The sequence below is a fragment of the Bombus pyrosoma genome, linkage group LG5, assembly GCF_014825855.1.
Source record: "Bombus pyrosoma isolate SC7728 linkage group LG5, ASM1482585v1, whole genome shotgun sequence".
NCBI classification, from domain to species: domain Eukaryota; kingdom Metazoa; phylum Arthropoda; class Insecta; order Hymenoptera; family Apidae; genus Bombus; species Bombus pyrosoma.
Window position 1 is genome coordinate 2,332,140 of NC_057774.1, and position 22,242 is coordinate 2,354,381.

General features: G+C 45.4%; 1 protein-coding gene across 2 annotated transcripts in view; it reads right to left on the minus strand.

Annotated features, from left to right (window-relative positions):
- The window catches only part of LOC122567383 (homeobox protein prospero-like), a 43,215-nt gene extending 24,563 nt beyond the window's left edge, over positions 1 to 18,652 (minus strand). The window contains exons 1-3 of one of the 2 annotated variants that reach the window (XM_043725813.1): positions 15,767 to 18,652; positions 14,328 to 14,813; positions 10,604 to 10,758 (exon numbers count right to left, since the gene is read on the minus strand). In XM_043725813.1, coding sequence (XP_043581748.1) covers positions 10,604 to 10,758; positions 14,328 to 14,813; positions 15,767 to 18,307 — 3,182 coding nt within the window. In that variant the 5' untranslated portion in view covers positions 18,308 to 18,652. The remainder of the gene's footprint in view (positions 1 to 10,603; positions 10,759 to 14,327; positions 14,814 to 15,766) is intronic. The other variant, XM_043725814.1, reaches the window with a different exon arrangement.
- Positions 18,653 to 22,242: the final 3,590 nt, after the last annotated feature.

Genomic DNA, 22,242 nt, shown 5'->3' on the forward strand with positions numbered 1-22,242 from the left:
TCGCGAGGGTGGTAAGCTCGTTCGCTCTCTTCCTCGTCTGTCTGATCAGGACTCCTATTTTTTCTGATCGTTCGCGGAGGCGAATTGCGCGGCGAAGGTGTTGTCAGAAGGGGGGTTGGTTTCCACCGTTTAGAATATCGAGATTCTTCTTTTTCTCTATCGAGGATCGATCGATATTAGTACGCGTTTGTTACAATATCAAACGATGTTCAGACAATAGCGGAACAGAAATGGAATCGATGAAGATCGCATTAATAAAAATTCAACATCGAACGGCATAAACGAACGACTTCACTTCGTTTCACCCTCGTTCAGCCGGCGTTTCTCTTGGATTATCAGTACGAGTGACGAGAGGAAAAACGAGAAAGAAGAAGCGGGAGCTTCTGCTTGTTTGCTGGTATATAGCATTGGAGTTTCAAAGATGACTCCGGAGTCGTGTACTCGGCAACAAAGGGGTAATCCCTGCGGAAGCCAGGTGACGGGGCGCGGAGAGGGCGGCGGAGGGTCGGCAGTGCGTGAAAACCGCGAAGAAAACCGAATAAGAAGAGAAATAACGTTAACCGGAAGTTTACGGCGCTTCGGGTAACTCGTTGCTAGTCTGACTTCCGGAGAGCAGGGAAAGAAAAGGCTGAAGAGAAGGACAGAGAAATGGAAGTAGACAGAGAAAGAAAGAGAGAGAGAGAGAGAGCAGAGGGTGTTGGATTGTTGGCGGGTGGCAAGGTGGATGCGGGGGTTGGCGGTAATACCGAGCGGCGTAAGAGAGAAGAAGAATGCAAACCAAGACAGAGATTTCGCTGCCGGCTGGTTGTGAACGGAGTGTAGAAGGAGGGTGTAAGAGGAGATGGAGGAGGCAGCTAACGGTCGAGGAAGGCGAGAGAGGGTTGAAGGAGGTCGTGGTGTGGGCGGGCTGGCTGAGCGCGCGAAAGAGAGAAAGAAGGTGGCAGCAGTGCCTAGGTAGTGAAGGCGTACGGGCGAGAGAGAGCCAAGCGCCACTAATTAGTGCCAAGAACGTAATTAAGTAATTTTTAATTAAGTGACTGCCGTTTACGCGCACAACCACCACGTACGAGGTAAGCTGACTGGATGCAGGGTGCTTCATCCCGGCTGCATCGCCGTAAGCCGGATTACCCTTCTTCCGAAAAATTCGCTTCCTCGCGGGAATTCGGGCGATAACCGATAAGTCTCACTTGCTCTGCGAAGATATTTGCCCGCGGTGTGCGTAAATATGGAAAACGATCGTTCGATCGAGAATATCGGATACTCGCAATTCGTACGTTGGAGCTAAAAAAAAAAGAAAGCGATACCCTTGAATGGATCATTTGCATTTCAGAGTATTCATACATTTGCAAAGATACGTACGTGTACGATACAAACGACTCGACAAAGTCGCGTGAACGTAGCAATTAAAGAACCGATCGATTCGGTAAATAATAAAATCGCTCGCGCGATGAACCGAGGCTGATTATTTGGTAGGAATGAGGCACCCTGACCACCTCAGTAAGGAAGTAAGTCTGGTGGTTGGGGTAGGTCGGTATTGTAGGTACCTGTCTACAGAAGGCCAGCGTCAGCAACGGTGGTGGTAGCGGCAGCAGAGCGGTAGCAAGTAGCGGTACCCAAAGAGTTGCCACTCCATTGTGCCGTACACTGAGTTTTTAATTAAGGAGCTGGCGCGAATTTCTCGAGATCTCGCTCGACTACCTATATAACTCGTTCGCTCGTGGTTCGCCATTACGTCCGTGCGTGTACGTCTTTAGCAGACGGGCGCGTGCAGGACGCGCGTGCATCTGTGTAGCACAGAGACACGAAAGAGAACACGAGGAACGAAAGAGGGCTCCTTTGTGAACTTCAAGGGCCTTGCGGCGGCCGAAGAGATCATCGGCGTCTTCTTCTTTTCCATTCCTTCGTTTTCTACCCTTCGGAGAAGCAGGTATAGCCGTCAGCAAGGCCGCGGCCCGAAAGTCAAAGACCAAAGTTTCCTTCTTTTCATTAGAGGGTCCTGGCTACGGAACTGCCACGATACATTCTCTCCCGTCTCTTCCTACCCCTTTCTTTTCCTACCACCACCCCCTCCGTCATCGTCTTCTCCTTTCCCTCCCTTTTCTACTCCTACCACTTCTTACTGTTGTTGCTGTTTCTGCCACCCCCAACCCTTTTTCGTGTTCGATGTATTACCTCTGGCCCTAGACCACCTTTCTCTCTCCCTCTCTCTTTCTCACTGCTTCTCTACGCTTTGGCTTTTGTCTCAAAGAATTCGTACTTGCTCATTTCGACCAGAATCCTTTCTTCCTCTCGACGGCCGGACTCTCCTGCATGCGAAATGAGAAGGAAATCGAGAGAAGACTTTGCACAGAAGCGAATCGGAATCCTCGGGGAAAAGAGACGAAGTCGAAGCTTCCGATGTCAACGATCTCGAAGATATCCGGTTCTCTCGGAGGAGCCAGGCGCTCGCATCGTCGTTTCGTTCCTTGCTACGAATCAACGTTGCTTAAACTCGAGTGAGAACGACAGAAAAATAAAAAAAAGGACGGAAGATACAGGAAAGAGGGGGGAACGACACACAATGAAGCGAACCTGGAAACAAGCGTTTTAAAAATTAAGGCCTCTATACTAGAACTTCTTCCCCGTGGTAAACCGTAACATGTTCCATGTAAAAAATAAGCGAAATCTCGTCTTGCTCGGAAACTCAACGAGCCAGGAAACGAGCCCAATTACAAGCATCGTGCGGCACACTGTTACATACACATACCGCGCACATGTCGCGTGTCCAAAATCCGTAGCGACCAGCGGGAAAGGATGAAGAAGAGAAAGGAAGGCTCGTGAAACAACGAGACTAGCAAGCAGGAAGCAGCCAACGAATTGAAAGAAGAACACGCCGGAAGAAGCGTCGGATGGGGATACATAGGTGGAAGTAGAAAAGATTACGAGAGCATAGTAATTACAAGGCTCGTGTTCCTCCGGCTCTATCCCGCAACTCGCATACTCCATACCAGAGAACAGGCCACTACCTATGAACGTAAGCACGCGTTTGCTTCGCCTCCTGCACGTTACCTACGAACATTTGCATACGACGTACGGATTTCCATCTTTCTCTCTCTTCTCTGTCACAGTTGCTCCCGGTGTGTCTACTACCTCAAGGCTCGAATTTTCTCCGACTACCCACCCTCTTTCTCTTCCCTCGGTTGCAGGCAGCTTATTCCTCACAATAAGAGAAAACCGGGGCTCGGTCGTCATCGTTCGCGTATGGGTGCACACGCGTACATACGTGCAAGAGCACGCGTGACGACGCTCGTGTCTAGCTTTCTCGCTAAATGGCCCTCGCCTGCTCTCGCCTGTTTACCACGCAGCCGCCCACGCACGCCTTCTACCGCCAACCTATCCCTCGACTCCATCCACCGTCAGCCCTATGTCTCGCACTTCTCTCCTTCTACGAAGCATGCACAACCTTGTGGGATTAAAACGCAAGCCGCCGCGCACGCCGAGGAGCAGCGAACACTCGCGTGGTCCCGCGCCTGGAGGTTGCCTACAGTCTCTCGGCCCGTTTGTAGTCGTCAAGATTTCGGTGAACACACGGATTACCGCTTTTTCGCCTTTAATTTCTATTTTATGCTGCTTATTGTCCCTTTGTCGTTCGCACATGTTCCTTTTCGTATTACATGTCGATCGTTGTGATAAATTTTTGGTTGTCATAATTTCGGGAGCGATTTTTTCAATATAGAAGTACGTTGTATTTGTCGAAAATTATAATTAGATAGCAAACGTTTAGGCGATGTTATATTTTTATAAAAAATAGGTATTTTCAAGATATTCTAATACGCATTTATCATAGGTATTATGTTGTTCGGAAAATTCGTAATAAAAGTTAAGACAGATTGGTATGAAAAGATAGTTAAGAATTAAACATTTTGCCATCTGTAATTTAATGACGTATAAATAGATATTTGTGCATGTAGGGTTTGAAATGTCTTTTTTAAGTTTGTTTTCTGTTTAATATAATTATTTAAAAGCTGCTCTTATTGAAGAGGTATTCGTTTCTTTTTTAATTTGTAAAGCGATATCGACGTTTCAGAGAGTAGAAATCTGTAATTGGCTTAATTTCTTTTCCGATCGCATCTAAAAAAGCTGAGAATCGAAGATTAACTCCACAAACTAGCTATCGAAAGAAAATCGTGTCTTTCTATAATTGATAGAATCTGCGCAAATGAAAATCCTCGCATATTATTATCAACATGAACGTGATCGAATAGCTGTCCGCTTAATTTTACTTTTTGTGTAAATAAGAAACGACGTATACTTAAACCGTGGTGATCATATTAAAGACAGGAAACACGATAATAATGAAAAAAGCTGTGATTTCGTATCGACTAATTCATCAACGATCCATCGATTGTAATCATTTTCCGTTGAAAAAGATTTTATGCGATCTAAGAACGCTAAAACGAGAAAACAACCATCATGTCAACCGTCCACGTCGAGAAACGTTTTTGCTGCCGAGTAATCTGCTTCGATCAGACCTGCTCGAAAAAAGCAGGAAAAAGAAATGGAAAATCGGTCAAGAGAAATATCATAAAAATAACAACTAAAATCTCTTAACTTATTTGAATGAAAATAATAAAATATAAAACTTGCGGCAATTCTCAATATGACCGATAAAATTATTTTAACCTGCAGTTTTTTACAATTCAAATAAATAATCGGATTTCCTCTTTAACGGCAGAATCAAGAACTATCGAAGAACATCGCGGTTTGCAGAAATAGCGTGGAGGCGAAGGAAAGTGGTCGCTAACGACCGGTCACGTGCTCGTGTCCGGCAGATAGGGGTTGGAAAAGGAAATTCCTGTTTAGAAAATTACCGCGTCATTACCCTAACCATCGTGGTCAGCGGGGACAGGGTGGAGAACCGACTGGCAATGTCCACAGCGAAGTAGATCGTCGGTTGATAAGAACGAGGCGAAGGAGAAATTAGAAAGAGAGACGCGAACAGGCACCCTCGTTGAAGAATTATCGAGGATTTCGAGACGATAAGCAACCCCTCGAAAGCGTGACTGGGTAAATTCATCGTCGACTTCATTATTCGACTGCTCGAGAGCTTTCGATTCTTCGTTTACAACGAACACTTCCTCTTCTTATTACTTTACTCGCGTTCCAGACACTTTGCTGGCTTAATCGTTAACCCCCGCGTTTATGTTTATCCAGTTACGCTTTCGTTTCTTTTTTTTTTCGTAGACAGAACGCTGTCCTTTCGTCTGGATTTATTTCCGTCTGATCGTAGCGATTGGAGTATTGCAAAAAATTAACGAGCATGGAATTACTAATTTTGCCATGAGTTTTCACAACAGACTGTTCAAATAGGAATTTTAATAAGCATGTTCTATTTATAAATTGTGAAGTATACGAAAACTGTTATCTGTGATTACGTGTATACAATGCGTATACATAGGTATATAATAAATCCAAAATTTTTCTTAGCAGATACCAAACAGATCTTTAAATATCAATCGATAATTATTGATCAAGATATATTTGTTTAAAAAAGATATAAATGTAATATAGCCACCATTGATATTAGCTTTCATTCCAACTAATCTGTTCCTCGATAATTCTAATTTCTTATCCTTTAAACAAAAAACTATCTTTGTATAATATTATCGCGGCTTGACGTCAAATTTCCGAAGTACATCTTCTCGACGCGATCTATTTTTCACCCCTGCCTCCTACGAATTCTAAATTAGTTCGTAGCAAACGAAGCGATCAGTGAAAACATGGCAAAAAAATGTGAGTTCAGGGAAAAAAAAGGTCTGCCGATATAAAAGAAACAAGAGGAGGAATCGCGGTGGCCTTTTATTCGCTACCGAGAAGTCGTGTGGCTCCACGCGACGCAGATCCATCGCGACGCCCCGTCTCTGTGTCGTGTACGAGCGTTGTCCATTATACGACATAAAATTCCTTCCATCCGTACGATAAGATCTCTCGGGCCGAGTCGCGTGTCCTACCGTGAGATCTGATAACGAACTAACCCGAGTCCGCGCGCATCTCACCCTTTCTTTCTCTCGTTCTGTCTACCCTCCTTTTTTCCTCCCTTATTTCGCGCACAAACAGACGAACGGAGGCAGAGATGCAGCCAGATATAGAGAAAGAGAGCTAGAGAGAGCGAGACACGAACATGACACACGTTCGAGGCGCACACAGGCGTCGCAACACTGTCATCGACGACCCCAATCATCCCCCCCGGCAAGCTTCATCGAACGAAGGCTGTCAATATCGTCGTCGGTATAAGCAGATCCGATGATGTACGCTCGACGTCAACGAGTCTCCGTAAGATATCGGACGTGCTTTCGATTCGACGTGCGCGTGAGAAAATAGGGTGCGAAGAATCGCTTTGTGAAAGCTCGTCCCTCTCTTTCTCGCCTGATCTCCTTTCGCTCCTCGCCTCGCGCTTTCCACGACGCTCAACACCGGATCCTCTTTCTCCCCCTTAAGTCTTGTCGCTTCGGGACCGATTTTCTCGCCGCGCGAACGTCTAAAGGAAATATCCTTATGTGTGGCGTTCGTGTTGCGAAACAGTTTATTAATTATCATTTTAATAATTAAAGTTGGAAATTTGAAATATTTCGTCAAATAGAATGTGACCGAATGCATATATGTATGTTTGATTATGAGTTTCAAGCGTGATTGCTTTTTGATTATAATGTTCCAGGTGATTAATGAAAGACAGATTATCGCGTGTCGGTATTTAATTATTTAATAAAAATGGTGTTGCATGCTTTTGGGGTATTGGAGAACGTCGTAGTTACATGACGCGTTTATTTCCTCTTTTTATCGTTGTAATATGAAAAAATTACGAATCTCTGGATCAAAACGATTCGATCAAGCAGAAGTTTAAGAAGCTCTCCCGACTAAATTTATATACATTCGAATAAATTCTAAGAAAGGTTTTCGAACGATTGCAAAGAACGTAAAATTTCCATTCGTACTTTTTATCGATCGCATCGATCGATACCTCGAACGTTCTCCTATTGTTCATTCGATAAAGCCAAAAATTCATCACCTTGACAGCTTCTTATCTGAATCTTGCCTGTAATTCACTCAGGTCGTAAGCGATTCGATTGAACCAAGGGGTAGATCGATCGATCATAGCAACCCCTTAAATTGAGTCGAACGTCCTTTTCCCCGATGAAAATCGGTCGAAACTAACCGGGAAGATTGAAAAAGCGTGGACGATGGCAACGGAACACGACTCGGTTCTCGTGACAAAAGTATAACGTCGGCAGGGTGGCGAAGGGTGACGGGTGGTCGGAGTACACGTAGCAGCGTAGAATAATGTGGCGAAGCATTTCCGCATAGGAAGCCGTGCATTAGGCTATCAGATCGAGCACGCTCGACAACGACTGCCGTAGAGCCAGGAGGAAAAAGTGTCCGGGGTAAACCCTTACGTGATTAGTCGTCAAAGGAGAGGGTTCGTAGGGTGAAAGTGTGCCTAATGAGCCGCGAGATTGGCACCTTCGTGTCGTCCTTTAATCGCCATTTTACGGGAAACTTGTACGAAACTAATATGCAAGGATTATCAAGAGGAAAGTTGTCAATTTCTCCCTTTTACGATCGTTAGGGTGGCCGTCGGGGTAGACGCGGTAATTATTTATGGACACGGCCAGGCTAGAAACATTGAGATTATAACCAGCACCGTCCGAAGGGTGGATCTTTTTTCCCTCGCGATTAATTCTCTCCATCAACCGCAATAGTTTATCTGTCGCGGACGGTCCGCCTCGAACGCGTTAATTTTATCACCCGGCTTCGGGTTAATTGCACATCGTCGTTCGCTCGCGTTCCCCTCCGACCCGTTTCAGAAGATGGTTTCGATCTTTCGATCGTTTCGTTGCGTCGTTGATTATCGTTGAAGTCGAGAACGAAGGAAAAAAGAGAAAGAAGAAACGAGTTTGCGGTTCAAGATCGAGATCCCCTTTGATTTTCGCGAACATCGCGTAGGACGAAATTCGAGGAGCGAAAGAAACAACAAGGGGTGGGCAGAGAAATATAGCTATCGGTTTCGTCGATCGTCGTTGAAAGAGATTCCGAAAGAACCCTTGTCATGTTTCGCTCGTTCCTCGTCTGGTTCGTCATCGGGAATAGTAGCTACATGAGACAGCGAAGAAGAAAAAGGAAAGAACAAGGTTGGGGAGGTACATAGGTTGAAGAAAAGAGACCAAAGACCCCTCCGGCCCCGACACGACGAAATGTACCGAAATATATTCAGCCGGTAATTAGCTTTGTGCTTAACGACGGAAACCGACCTCCGATGCAATTTTTACTGGACGTTTGAAACTTTTGCAAACACACTCCGTTCCTGCCCGTTCTCTCTTATCAACCACTCTAGCCGATTCTCTTTTTCGCTGCCTTCGATGAAAATGTTTCGGGTGAACGAAACAGGGCCACGAGGGGTTGAGATCGCAGGGGTGAGGAACACAAGAGCATAGGCACGAGGAACAACTTCCTCGGTACAACTGTGATTCGCTATTCGTCGTGCCCTTCGCTTTCCTTTTTTTATTTCACAGTCGACAAACGCGACGACGACTCGCTTTTTCTTTTCTTTTTTTCGTATGTTTTTGGTGTTCCGAATTTCGTCGCTTCGTTTTCTGATCAGTGACTCGCGATAGATCACAGATGATTCCGGAATTACGTTCGTGGTTTCGGCGAACAGGCATTTGACCGCACACGTCGTTTTTACGGAATAAAATTTCGAACAACTTTTTTTTCGCTCATTTTCCCCGACGGAATTTTAAGTGTACCCTTTCCTCATTTCCATGGGACTAGCTTTTTTAATGGACCTTTTCCTGCGTTAATTAAATTTCGCGGCCGGTCTCCCCCGTTCGCTCGAGTGCCTCGAATATTTCGTACGAGATCGACGAAACGATGCGCGATGATGGACATTGAATTTCGATGATGAAATTGATTGCCACGTATTTTAAAGCGTATAGCCTGCGTGAACATTTTCATTGCTGATTTCAATGGAATTCAACGATTCACGATCACCCGTGTAAGAGAGAAATCGTTCATAACAATTTATTCGCGTTTTGTTTCATGTGTGACAGTTGAATTCGTAATCGTTGGTAATAAATAAAATCGTAACATAATCTTTAGACGTTCTACTAGATTTGATTTATTTTCTGGATTGATATTATCGAATCTTGTGACAAATGCAATTAGTAGCGTTTATCGTATGAATTACAGAATAAGAAGCTTGTTCGATTTAAAGTTAAGACACGAGTCAAATTATATTAAAATTAGTTGAAGGTTACAGCATACGAATTTCGTTATTAAAAGAACTGAATTTTACAATAATTTTACTAAAGATATAAAGACACTTGCGATGATTACAAGTCAAAAATTCATCGTCGATCATTTTACTCATAATTATTGAATCTCATAAAAAATTATCTAATGTCCGAATACTTCTGAACGATAGTGTAATTCTAAATACCTCACCCTCGAATAAGTCACGAAACGAGCAAGCAACCCTCCCTTCAAGAATAGACCCGCAAACGCGTTGAATGTCGGAGGTCGAGCGAAAACTTATGGTCTCCAAGAGGATGGGCGTCTCTCGCGATAAGAAAGCGGCAATAATGTAGGGACACTGGCACGCGTTTCTCGACCACCTTATATCTTGGATCTGTACTGTACTCAGCCTAATTATAATCAGCCTAATGCCTGCTGTGGCCGGTACGCGCCGGTACCCGCGCTGACTCCTACGCTCTTCATACCTGGCCGCAATGTAGCCGCTGTTACTTATTCCCGACCGAAGAGAGGGTAATTAAGATTCGGACACACCCATCGTGACTCTCGTCTCTTGGGCTCTGACCGCTTCTACACAGGGAGTGGTCGATCACTTGAAAAGCTCGTTCTCGTTTGCATACACGGAACAGGACTCGCGTACCTCAAACATCTTCCACGATCGCGTTTCTTTTCCCGACTGCGACACGGAAACTCTAGCTAGGGAGTGGCAACACGATGTCAATCGAGAACGATGTTCCTCGTTGATTCCCAGATTTGCGAGTTCCAAGACGACGATATCTCATATCGACGATCGGCCCTTACAGGGGAGTCGTTCTTGTCGTTGGGGAATGTTATGCAAATTCATTCGCTACCGATGATCGGCACTCTCTTTTGGTAAATAACGAGCATGCAATCGTTGATCGAAGGATCGTTCCCGTACATTACTTTTGAAGCTTGAAAGAAAAATTTTGCATTTCTTTTTAAATACCATAATATTACTTTTTATGGCTTCGGTATATTTTAAATAAATGTTCAAATCGTCTATGTTATCGTGTAACAAATTTATATGATTTATGTACGTACAAATGAATCCAACTACGATTAAGGGGCTATTCTTATGTAACGTATGTAAGATCCTTAATCGATGTTCGTAATTTGTTAAATTTCTATACTGGTAAATCTGAACATGTACGTGTTAAAACGCATGAAGAAGATATCGTGGTTATACAATATCTCAGCGTCATATGCTACGGAATCTTAACCGTTACTCGAACTTTGGAACAATCCTTCGACTTCCGTGGTTAACCGTAAATTCTCGATACAATGTCGCTGTACTCACCGGAAGTTGGAGAACCACTTGACCAGCTGCGCTGTGTTGTTCTTATTGAACCTGATGTCGGGGAAGTACATCTTGAGGATGGACGAGGACGGGTACCTGACCCAGAAGAACATCAGCTTCGCCTTCCTCAGATGTATCGGTGTCAGCATTGACGAGTTCACCGTGGTTAAGGAAATACTCTTTTGCTTGTCAAACGACCATTGAAATGGATTATTAACATATTTCGAACATATTTCGTCGATTTTATCACAATTCGTGTCCTATCTTTCTATCAAGAGAAAGAAGGAAGCATGGATTTTGATAAAGGCGTAAGTAATGTCGTCGATCCGAAGAAGGACGTTCTGTACGGCAATCTGTTCCTATGTACGCAAATATCTCAAACTTAATCGTGTTTCCTTCGTATCAAATTGGATTAGAAATCGTACAAGCTGTGGATGTCGCGAGGGTAGTAGGGCTCGAACGTTCTCACCGAGGTTGACCCACGATTGGCCGTATCCTCAACGGAAGCCTTACCGACTCCTTATCGGTAATAGGATCTCTTCATGTGGTTTCATCGCATTCTTATTTGGTTAATCCGTGTGTTCAATCTGCCGCAGTTCGTCCATGCCTTAAGGCACGCTTCTCGAAGAAACCCATCCCCTTTCGGACAAACCGAAAATTCGTCTCTTATTTGTTCCTTAACCGAGACGAATACAATTGAAAGTTAATGGGAATAAATTCATCATCAAAGACATTATCAGTGAAGACAGCCCTATAACAATCTTGTCCGATTAATTTCACCTTGGTAATTTTATCAACGCGGATCTTGTTGATTTATAACGAGGAATAGAAAGTGACAATAATCACATGAAATTTGTGCAACGTTTTTCTCGGACACTCGATCCGCTGAAAGCCATCTAATCCCGCGAGGAGACGGGAAAAGCGCGGAACGTTTACAATTTTCACGGACGTCTATCGTCATTGGTGTTACCGTCAGCGTGCGAACTCTCAACGTGTACAAGCGAAGTCGTTCCGTTCACGAGCGAACGAGTTGACAAGTGTAGCCGTACGCATCAAACGTGCACGCGTGGTGCGCGTCGCATTTTGCGCTTGCGGTAACGTCGATGAGCGATAACGAGATGCCAGACAGTAATAAGGGTTATTCCGGCGTGTAGTCACCCCTGGATTAGTCGAGCTGGTCCTCTCAACGCACGGCCTGCACCTACGTGTCTCGTGCTTATTATGCTATGTAATCGGCACACCTCGAACATTGAAAAGAAAGAAGGGGAAAGAAAGCCAGCGATATAGCGTTTATAGGTACATGTTGTCGTGGTGCATGACGATTAAGTTACCGGTGATTTTTGATCGACGGAAGAACCACGTTAGATCATGAAATCGTTTTTCAATACGCGCAGAAACGTGTGATTTGATTTTAACGAATCGTTCGATAGAAACGTTCCAGTGGGATGCATTGAGAAAATATAAAAACGAAAATGATGGAAAGAAGATCTATGGATACAAAGAAAATTATCGATATAACGTCATTGTGAATCGGTGTGAAGGCGAATGGTAATACGTATTTACTCGCTATCGTATCGAATGGCAGAAACTGTCTTAAAGTTATTTACAATTGCTCGAAATCAGGCATTCTTGCTAGTCTCGCACATCATCTACTACCATGGACATATACGTTACGTTAATTTTTTATAGAACAAAATTCGATAATCGACAACTTCTTTGCCAAGCCCGTATACCGAAACGTTTGTCTACCCTATCGTCGCACTCACCAGCCCTGGCGATGAGCGTTCACCAACGTTCACCACACGTTCGGCCGTGAACGTAGCTCGCCCAAGAAAGTCGAGCAGCGTGAAAAGCATATTTGGATACGCCGAAGGCCGGTAGGAACAGCAACAGACAAGGGTGAATCCAGAGGCGAGTGGTGAACAGCAGGTTGCGCCGCGGTCATGCGCTCGACCTACCCCAAGAGGAGGGAGTGAAAAAAATGCGCCATTGATTTTACATCAAAGGCCGACTAAAAAGGCGGCAAAGAACGCCGCGCTGCCGATCGAACGACCCGGACCAACACACGCCGATGCAGTTCTAGCGACGTTGCATCGTTGCCGACGCGTTTACCGCACGCCCCCGCGCGACTTCTTTTTTTCCTGGTTAACGCGAGGTCCCTTCGATATATTTGCGAGTGCTTTCGGTAAGTGTGAGAGCAGCAATGGCCACAGCGAGGAGCTACCTTACCCGGCCGGGTCATGCGTGATAATCTAGCTGCTGAACTTTTCGCGCCTGTTGATCACGCTTTCAGACGATCGTAGAGAAGGATGTGTCTTAACTTCGTCCGTTCGCCGGCTATTTTTACGAAGTCAAAGCGTACTACGAGGTCACCGATGCCTCCCCGCTCTGTAGATGCGTACATCTCTGGCTGTTTTGCGTGACCGGTTTTCCATCGAAGGGAACGCGTCCAAGTGTTCTTTTCTTATCCTTCGTCGAGCGCGTGACACTACGCGCGTCGATGATCGATGGAACAGAGAAACGGGAGAAAGAAGACAAAGAGAAAACGAAAGGATATTCGAAGAACATTTGCGAAGAATGATCGACTCGATTGGATAAAAGGCGGGAAAATGACGAGATATGCGAAAACGATATGGTTTAATAGACGATTCGATATTGGACGATCTAGTGTAAGGAATATAGTTGACGGCAAGTTGACCCTGTAGAAATGGAGTTCCTACGGTGAATTCTCTCATACGGTCGGAGAAGTAGTAGAAGTGGCTTATCTACGATAAGTTGAGGAGACGTTAGCGAGGAGAAGTTGGCGGACCGCCTTCTCTCTCTCGCTCTCTCTCTCTCTCTTTCTCTCGCTCTCTCTTTCTCGTTTCCGCGGTTAAATTCCGAAATTGCGGGACAGATTATTGGCTTGCGAAGTTGGGTGAGTCTCGAGGCCGAGGGTGGGCCGAGTAGGCAAAGAACTTTCGACCTCGCGCGTTGTTGCCGGACAAACTCTACTCGTAGGTGCAGCCAACATTAGCCTAACTCCGTGGCAAACTAATCTAACATTCGTCTGAGCCTCCCCGTGGCCACCCACTCTTCCTTCTACTCTCTATCTGCCGATTTCCTTCTCCTTGTTGGCGGACCTGCCTTTTTCTCTCGTAGAAATCCGCGTTGTTTTCCAAAGTTTCCAACCTCTCCCTTTCTCTCTCTCTATCTCTCTCTCTCACGCACCCGTGTTCCCTTCTACAGAGGCAAAGAAGAAAAAAGGTACACGGAGAAAAGAAACGAAAAAACACATTCCTAAGCATCGTCATCAACTCTTTCGCCTTCCTACCACTTTTTGACGCTCGTTTTTTCGCTCGTCTCTTTATACAGCTCTTTAAAAGCGCGGTCCTGACCGTACGCTACTTGCCGATTTAATATCGAAAGTTCCGTCGTACTTTCTTTGGAGAACGTTCAGACTCGCTGTCCCTTCGCGATATTACCAGAGGTACAAAGTCGACGGAGATTCCGCGCGTGTTGTTGTTGCTCCAACAAACAGAGAGATATCCGTTTTCGAGCGGAAACTTCGACAGTTCGCTAACTATTACACAAATGGCCTACCCCTCGTGTTTGGGGCACGTCGTTCTGGACGTTCTCCAACTCTCGTCTACCAAAGGCATCGAGACGAACGTTTTTTTATTTGCTTTTCTGGTTTTCGTTCTTTCTTTTTCTTTCTCGACGACGTTGTATTAGAAAAGGATATTGTAGGCTGAATCCCGTCGTAACTGATGTCGTCGGAGTTGCAGTCGTTGGGCCGGTCGTTGCTGTCCATCCTGAGATGTCCATAGTCTGGACTGCCATGCTGGGCAGCCGCCAATAAGGCAGGATGCAATATAGATGGCGGATGGGGCAGTGGAGGCGAATCCCTGACATCTACACCTCCACCAGGAGGACTCGCGGGTAAGTGATGTGGCCCCGGAGGTGGTACCTGGCCTGGATGACCCGCATGAGGATTGAAGAACGGTGAATACGGCGAGAACACTTGACTTTCGTGAAGACTCGGGTTTGGTATCGCTACGCTGGTTGGCAGGGACACTGGCAGCATCGGCGGTGGCGGATGATACGATCTCGGTGGAGGCGGGGGTGGTGGACTTTCGCTGCCTCCTTGCGAACCGCCTCCTTCCTGGGCCAGGATTCTCGACACCGTCCTCGGCGTCAGCCTCGTGTCCGTCACCTGTGGAGGGAAATACTAATTGATGCCTCGACTTTACCATTGTGCAATTCAGTCTCTTATCCTACTTAAAACTAATAAATATTCACTGACGAACAGAATTATGCCTTTTTTATGCTTGATGCTACTTTGCATCAAGTATACAAAGTCAACGTTACCATTTATAATTTGGAAGTATTCGTCAGTGAAATTTAGTTTCTTATACTACTTAATATCAAGTATGCAATGCATCGATGAATAAAATTATTGTCGTGAACTATAGATTTGAAATATTCGTCAATGAAAATCAGAGTCTTGTTCTACTTTATATTAAGCATTCAATGATATTGACGAACAAAATTATTAGAAACTTATAAATGCAAATTATAAATTTGAAATATGTATCGGTGAAATTCATTTCTTTTCTTTTGTTCTGTTTAATATTAGCAATACTTATACATTCTCACTGACGAACAAACATGACGGTACAGATAGTAAATTTGAAATGCTCGTCGATGAAATTATTTTCTTCTACTACTTAATATCGCGTGTACGATAGTACCGACGAATGAAATAATCGATATAAATTATAATTTTGGAATACAAAGCAGTGGAAATTCAGTTTTTTATCTACTTTATCGATATTAACGAACACACAATGTTAACATAATAAATAACAAAATTTGAAATATTCGTCAGTGAAATTGTTTTACTTGTTCTACTCGATACTACATATATAAATACGTGTATAATAATATTATTGACAAATAGAATTTACTGCATAAATTATGAATTTAAAATATTTTCATTGATGCATCGTATTTTATAGAATACTCTTTCGAATTATATTGAGTTGTAATAACAATCGATATAATCGATTATAGATCAAAGACTCGAGCTTTTATCAAGGAAGCAACAAGTGAATTTGCTTGTACGAACGGTCGTCTATGACATATCGGTATTTTTATCGAAGATAGAAAGTAGATAATTACCTTATGACGTTTCTTTTTCGGTGTCATTACGAGGGAGAGCGCCTCGTTCTGTTCCGAGTCCCTGCTTTCTCTCTCATCGCCCCTCAAGTTACAATATTTCTCCCGTTGTTGCTGTTCTCTTTGCTGATGTTCGCGTTGCTGTTGATGTTGCTGTTGTTGCTGTTGCTGCTGTGCCTGCATAGAGGCCATGCTGTACATCGTTGGCGGTTTTGGCGTCTGAAACATCCTGCCACACGACCTCACGTGTGAGGGCAGTTGATTCATTTGGTTAAGATTGTTTTCCGTGGGGCCAGAATGTGGGCCATGAGGACCACCACCCATGGACCCGATTTGTGGGAAACCCGTAGACTGTGGAGGTGGGGGCCCGCCATTGTGGGGCCCCCGTGGCCCGTTTGGGCCACCGGGTGGTTGCGGCGCTCCTCTATCTACTACTTTCGTCCTGGGTGATTTTCTTTCGAGTATTTGGCTGGCTAACAAAAGGTCCTTGTTTAATTGCTCGGCAGCGACTTGCGCCGCCTCGCTTTGATTTCCAAGATACCTCCTCTGTTGCATGAACCTTGTTACAACTTTGTCGATTAAATTCGTCAAGTACGAGGTGATCTCTGCTTTCAACGTATCCGACAAACTTTGTAGATCTTCGTCGGTTATGTGAGGGCCCGACGAGCTAGCTGCGGCCGCTGTACTTCTAAAAACATTTATCCTTTCCTGGAATTCTTTATGTTGAAGAGGCGTACTGGCTGGCTGCATTTGTGGTGTTTGCGGCGTGGACGGGCCGGTATTGCTTTGACTCTGTTGCTGTGCTTGACTCGGTGGCGGTGGTGGAGAACTTTGCCGTTGATGTTGCTGTTGCTGTTGTTGATGCTGCTGCTGTTGCCTGACAGTAGCTTCCTGATGCTGCTTCATTCTCTCCAGAGCAGCTTGTTGCTGTTCGAGGTAGAGTTTCTGTCCCATGTGATACATAGCGGCTGCCGCGGCATGTGGGTGTTCGGTTGGGAGGGCCGGGAGTCCGTTGTACGGCGGTGGATGAGGTTGCGGTGGCTTGAGCGGTGGCTGAGGACTTAAGGGAGCACCGATGCTTTCGCTCGCGTCCGAATCGATTCTACTCGTAAGCTCATTGTACTTTTGCTGCATCACGGCTAATTGTTCGTGCAACTTTTTCAGCTGCGTCTGGAGGTTATCCTTTTCCTCGCGTTTTTGCCTGATCGTCGAAGGATCCTCCTCCTCCTCGCTCTCTTCCTCGTCGTCCATCATGGTATCGTTAACACCGTGCTGGAGGACGTGATGCACCGTTTGTTGCTGGGGTTGGTAGAGTTTACGTTTCTTGCAACCGTTCACAGTGGCAGTTTGAAGCGCTGGACTGCTACGCATCGTGCTGACGATATTCTCGACACGAGCGCGCTTCGTTTCCGTGGTTGGCGAGCTGGTCTCCGTTTTGGGCACGATCGGACAAGGAGAGTGACTGGGACTACGTTTGATGTTTAACGAGTCCTGTATCTCCTCCTTGACGGAAACGGACCCTGACCTTGGTTGCGTGGGACTGGGAGGTAAACTCTGTTCGCAATCGGATCCATCGAGGTTGGCTCCGGGCTCCATACCAGCTTCGGCGAACGCCTCCTCCATAGCACGTGCGGCTGCGGCTGCGTCCTCGGCGCTATCCTCGGCATCGCCCGGCATCACCGTATCACGATCACTGTGATTCGCGTTATTCACGACGTTATTTCCATCACCACTTTCCTCTCCACCACTCTGCACTGTTCCACTACGTGCACTATCACTGTTTTGTTGTTGATGCTGTTGAGGGCTCTGATGATGTTGTTGAGATTTAAGTAGATCCGCTGTGGTGTTGTTGTTGTTACTGTGTATGCTGTTGTTGTTGTTTGGCTGTTCTTGCAGCGCGAGCGCGGAGATTTTGCGCCCTTGGAGTATATCGCGGAGCATGTGCTGCGTGAGCTCGGCGGTGGCGGGATCGTCGCAATTAACTACAGCACCGGATTGCAAATTAGCAGCGGGGTCCATGCCGGCACCAGTCATTCCGTGGCCGCCCTCTGGCGGTGAGCCACCAGCGTCACTGGCCTGTTTGACCTGTCGTCCGAGTAGCTCGTTCAACATCTTGGCGGGGCCGTAACCCGGTGCCCCGAAAAAGCCAAAAGCCGCGTGGGCGGAATGCTGCTGAGTGCTAGGACCCGTGGTAGCTGTGCTTAAATGACCTTGACTGCTTGCCGCTCCAGCTTGAGGCTGCTGAAGCTGTTGTTGTTGTTGCTGTTGTTGTTGCGCTTGCGACTGATGATGTTGCTGCGATTGTGGTTGTTGTTGTTGCTGGTGCGTTGGTCCGCTGCCGCCGAAGATAGAACCGTACAGACCACCGCTGTGGAAGGATGGCCGGGAGGTGAAGTGCGGTATACTCGAGTAGTTGTTGCGCGGCTCGCCGGCGTCCACGCGCTGTCTGGTGCGCTTCTGCTTCTTCTGGAGTCGCTGTTGCTTGCTTTCCGTAGTTGCTCCGTAGGGGGCGAAATACTCGGTCTCCTCCCCCGATGACATCATCGGCCGTCTGGTTGGTCGGCCCCCCGAAGGCCTCCGCGTCCCCTCCCCGCCAGGGTTCCTTGTCACCCCTCCCCTTCTCGCTCGAATAGCCCCTCGTGGCTCAGCGCGCTGCCTCCGTTTCTCTACTCTATTCTCGCCGTTTCCCCTACCACAGCCGTCTTTTCTCCTTGTTCCTTCTACTACCTTGTCCTCCCCACTCTGATCTCCGGCACTCTCCCCTCTCGAATTTCTTCGTCTTTGCCGTCTCCTTCTCCTCTTCCTTTCCCTCCTCCACCTCCTTCTCCTCCGTCGCGCTTCCGCCGCCGCCGCCTCCTCTTCTTCTTTCTCCTCCTCCTTCTCTGCCGCCGCCGCCGCCTCCTCCTCCTCCTCCTCCTCCTCTTCCTCCTCTTCCTCCTCTTCCTCTTCTTCCTCCTCCTCCTCCTCCGCCGCCGCCGCCGACGACGACGACGTCGGCACCCTTCTCCTTCCTGACGAACTCTTGCTTCCTCCTCTTCACCTTTTTCTCCTTCTCTCGCGCCTCCTCTTCCTCTTCTTCCGTCGTTTCTCGGTTTTTCTCTACTTTCTTTTCACTATTCCTCGCCCCGCTCCTTCCGCCTTGGAGCTGACGCCAACAGCTGGGGCTTCTCGATGACTCGGTGTCGGCGACTCGTCCTCGTCTCACAATGACGATTTCTTTTAAGGAGACGCGGTTCGTTCTCGGGACTGTTTCTACTTTTCCTTAAGTCTCTACCGCTATTCGTACCAGGTCCGTCGTTTTCGTTACTATGTCTACCGTTGCCGTTACGTTTCTTCGTGACAGTCGATACGATGTTACTTCCGTTGATGATCACGAGAACTGAGGCCGGTGATCTCGCGGGCGGAATTCTCGTGCTCCCGCCTGGGAGCTGCATCCTTCGAGCTCGCCAAAGGGCTCGGTGCCCCTCGCTCCCTCGTCTCGATTTTCCTTCCCGCGGTTCTTCTTATTCGTCTGTAACACAAACACACCAAGATATGCATTACTTATATTGCCCCTACAAAGAAAAAAAAAACACCGAGCTCGATCACGCTTGTACATAGTGATACACGATCGATACTCCACACTTAGAGAAGTTACGATCGTGAATCGTATTTTAGCTTAAACGCCTTCCGTATATAGGCTCTCGACTTCCGTAGATAAAAGCGTCTGAGACTGTATATACGATTGCCGTTCACTTCACTTTACGACATAGACCGACTTAATTACGAGGAAAGGATGACTTCGTTGTAAAAAGAGAAAATCGAGAAAAAAATGGAGAAAATTTCAGACAGGCAATATTTTACACGTACTAAATTTCAAATTTCTAAAGAAGTAAAAGAGTAATTGTCATTTTGTGAAGAATAAACGTATTTGTCCCTCATTGTGAATCTTATCTTGATTTCGTTGATAAAGTATTTCGGAATTTTATTCGTTTCACCTTACGTACTAGGTGATTTATGATTTATCAGTGTTTCATATAGCCATCGAAATCGCGCAGATTTACATAGGAAGTAGCATTCTTCTCTCTGTCAGGTCTCGTATATTTGGGATAAGTATACCGGTTCAACGCACGATCATGTCACGTAACCGTAGGAGAATGTGTACGGGGAGAATAGCAAGTGTTACCAGTTAAAAATACTAGTAATCGATCATGACTACAAGACGAGGAATAGAGCGGTAGCGGGAACGGTATGGTTTAACTTTGTCTGCCGAAGTCTTCTGCCGAGAGTTCTAGCGAGAAAAACTGCAAGTACAGCGAACTGCAGGATTTGTCGAAGACGAGGATGGCCGTGGAAAGACCATAAGAAAATTACTTGTATTGAATTTCTTATTCAGAACGTAGTCAGTTCCGGCAAGTCGACTCTTTCTCAATTACACCCTGTCGTTGATCGATAGTTGGCGACAAAGATGCGCAAAAAAGTAATTGATAGTAATCCTCCGTCATAAACTGGATGCATTGTCTGTTTTAATCGAACTCAAGGATAGAAAGTTGTGCAGAAACTCTATTATTATAAAATTGTATTCCTGTAATTGATTTAATAGACAAATTGTATCCAAAGCTTTGTTTGCTTAATGATTCAAATATGTTTGCATTCCTTTAGAAACGATTTTGCGTCTTAAACTATTAGGTTTTGCTATGTTTGAATTGTCCATTTGAACGTTTCTGTAGATTCTTCCAGATTCTTTTTTTAGATTGTACCTATCTAGATGTATGTCATTCATCCGCCGTATAATTTATATAAAATTGACTATCGATTCATGATGTTCTTTTGTTTCGTATATCTGTGTAGGTATCTTTTATATGAGATACTATTGAAAGTGCTTCGGTATTCTCGCTCCTATGATATAACGAATACACACGAGTTTCGAGTTACTTATGAGATAAAACTTAATGTTCTTTAGGATGCCACTAATAACTTTTTTATCCGTGAATATTTTATAAAAGCGTAAAACAATAATATTTCTTAAAAACAACACGGGTACGTATTTCGATTAGTAAGTTCCGACGATAAGTAGAAGTAAACCTGGTAAAATGGTAACGCGGACGTTCTTCGCTCAAAACAAGGGTAAATTATTTCCACGACATCGTTCTCAGGAAACGACTTCGTCGATGGATGATAATCGACGGTCGTTCAACGAATTCATTGAGCGACGACGGTGCTCGCGGCGAGGCGAGGGCCCGATCGTTTCACCATTCAATTGCCGATACGCATAAGTGCGTGGGTGAAACACGTGAGTCGGTTCAGCGTTTGCACGCACGCGGATGGCCGATACGGTACGATGCTTAGTGTGCACCAATATCAACGTGATACACAGCCGCGCGAATGTACATGAGATTCGAAGCAACAGCTGAGCAGCTTAAAGCACCTGCGCTCAATAGGCTGACATATTCCATAGTTTGCCTACGCACGAGCCGCCTGCGTTCGAGGACACGAGCACTCGCCCCTATACGTATATTGACGAAGAGAGACTAGACGTATATATACGCGTGGCTCACGAAGCGACAAGAAGGCTCAAAGAGAGGAATACGTATATAGCAACACGTGGCAAAAGCGGCGAATTGGTGAAAGCATGGAATCGTTGTACTTTTTCCCCTCGGCCGGTACGAGCAGAACTCGTATGCGGGCGCGCGAGCGCGAACGCTCGTTTCCAGTTCTACTGTTCTCTCGTGTTCGCGCGATCGCGCAAGGAGGGTTGGAAATCAGCAGCTTAGAATTCATCGATTATTCGTTTGCCTCGTCGATGCATCTAATTGAATAACGATTACTGTTTCTGTTTGCACTGTCGAATCGATACAAAGGACTTGGAGCCGAATGAAAATTGAATTAGGACTTGCCACTTCTGGCATCGCCAGAGATTACTTCCATCGCGTGTTTGTTTCCCACTTTTGCTACTTTTTTCTCACTTGTCTTTTATGACGATGGTCTTCCGCGAACGTTTATACACGTCGAGGAATATTTATCCCAAAATTTCATTATTACGTACGTTCAACAAAACTGAATCATTCTCTTTAAATGAGAAGATGCATCTCTTTTGCAATTGGAAAATTTAACATTTTCGTTCACCATTTAGCGAATTTACGTCGTAACTAGTATCTGCGTTATAGGTAACGCATTTTCGTTCACAAGCAAGTGCATAAGTAAGTAAGAAAGTCCAATAATAGAAACTTGTTCTTGTTCTTATGTGTATAAGATCGCAAACATCAATGAGAATGAAATGCAACGTAGATGGTCAAACAATTAGAATTCTGCCTTCGCAGATTATTTTCTTACAATCTCTATATCCTGTTCTGTATATAAAAAACGCATCCGGATATTTCTTATTAAACGCTTTGGTTGTATCGACATGTGCCATAAAGAATAATTCGTATCGAAAAATTACAATCTTCATATTCTTCTACTTTGTGAACCTCTGAAAGAATAACGTATACGACTGTACT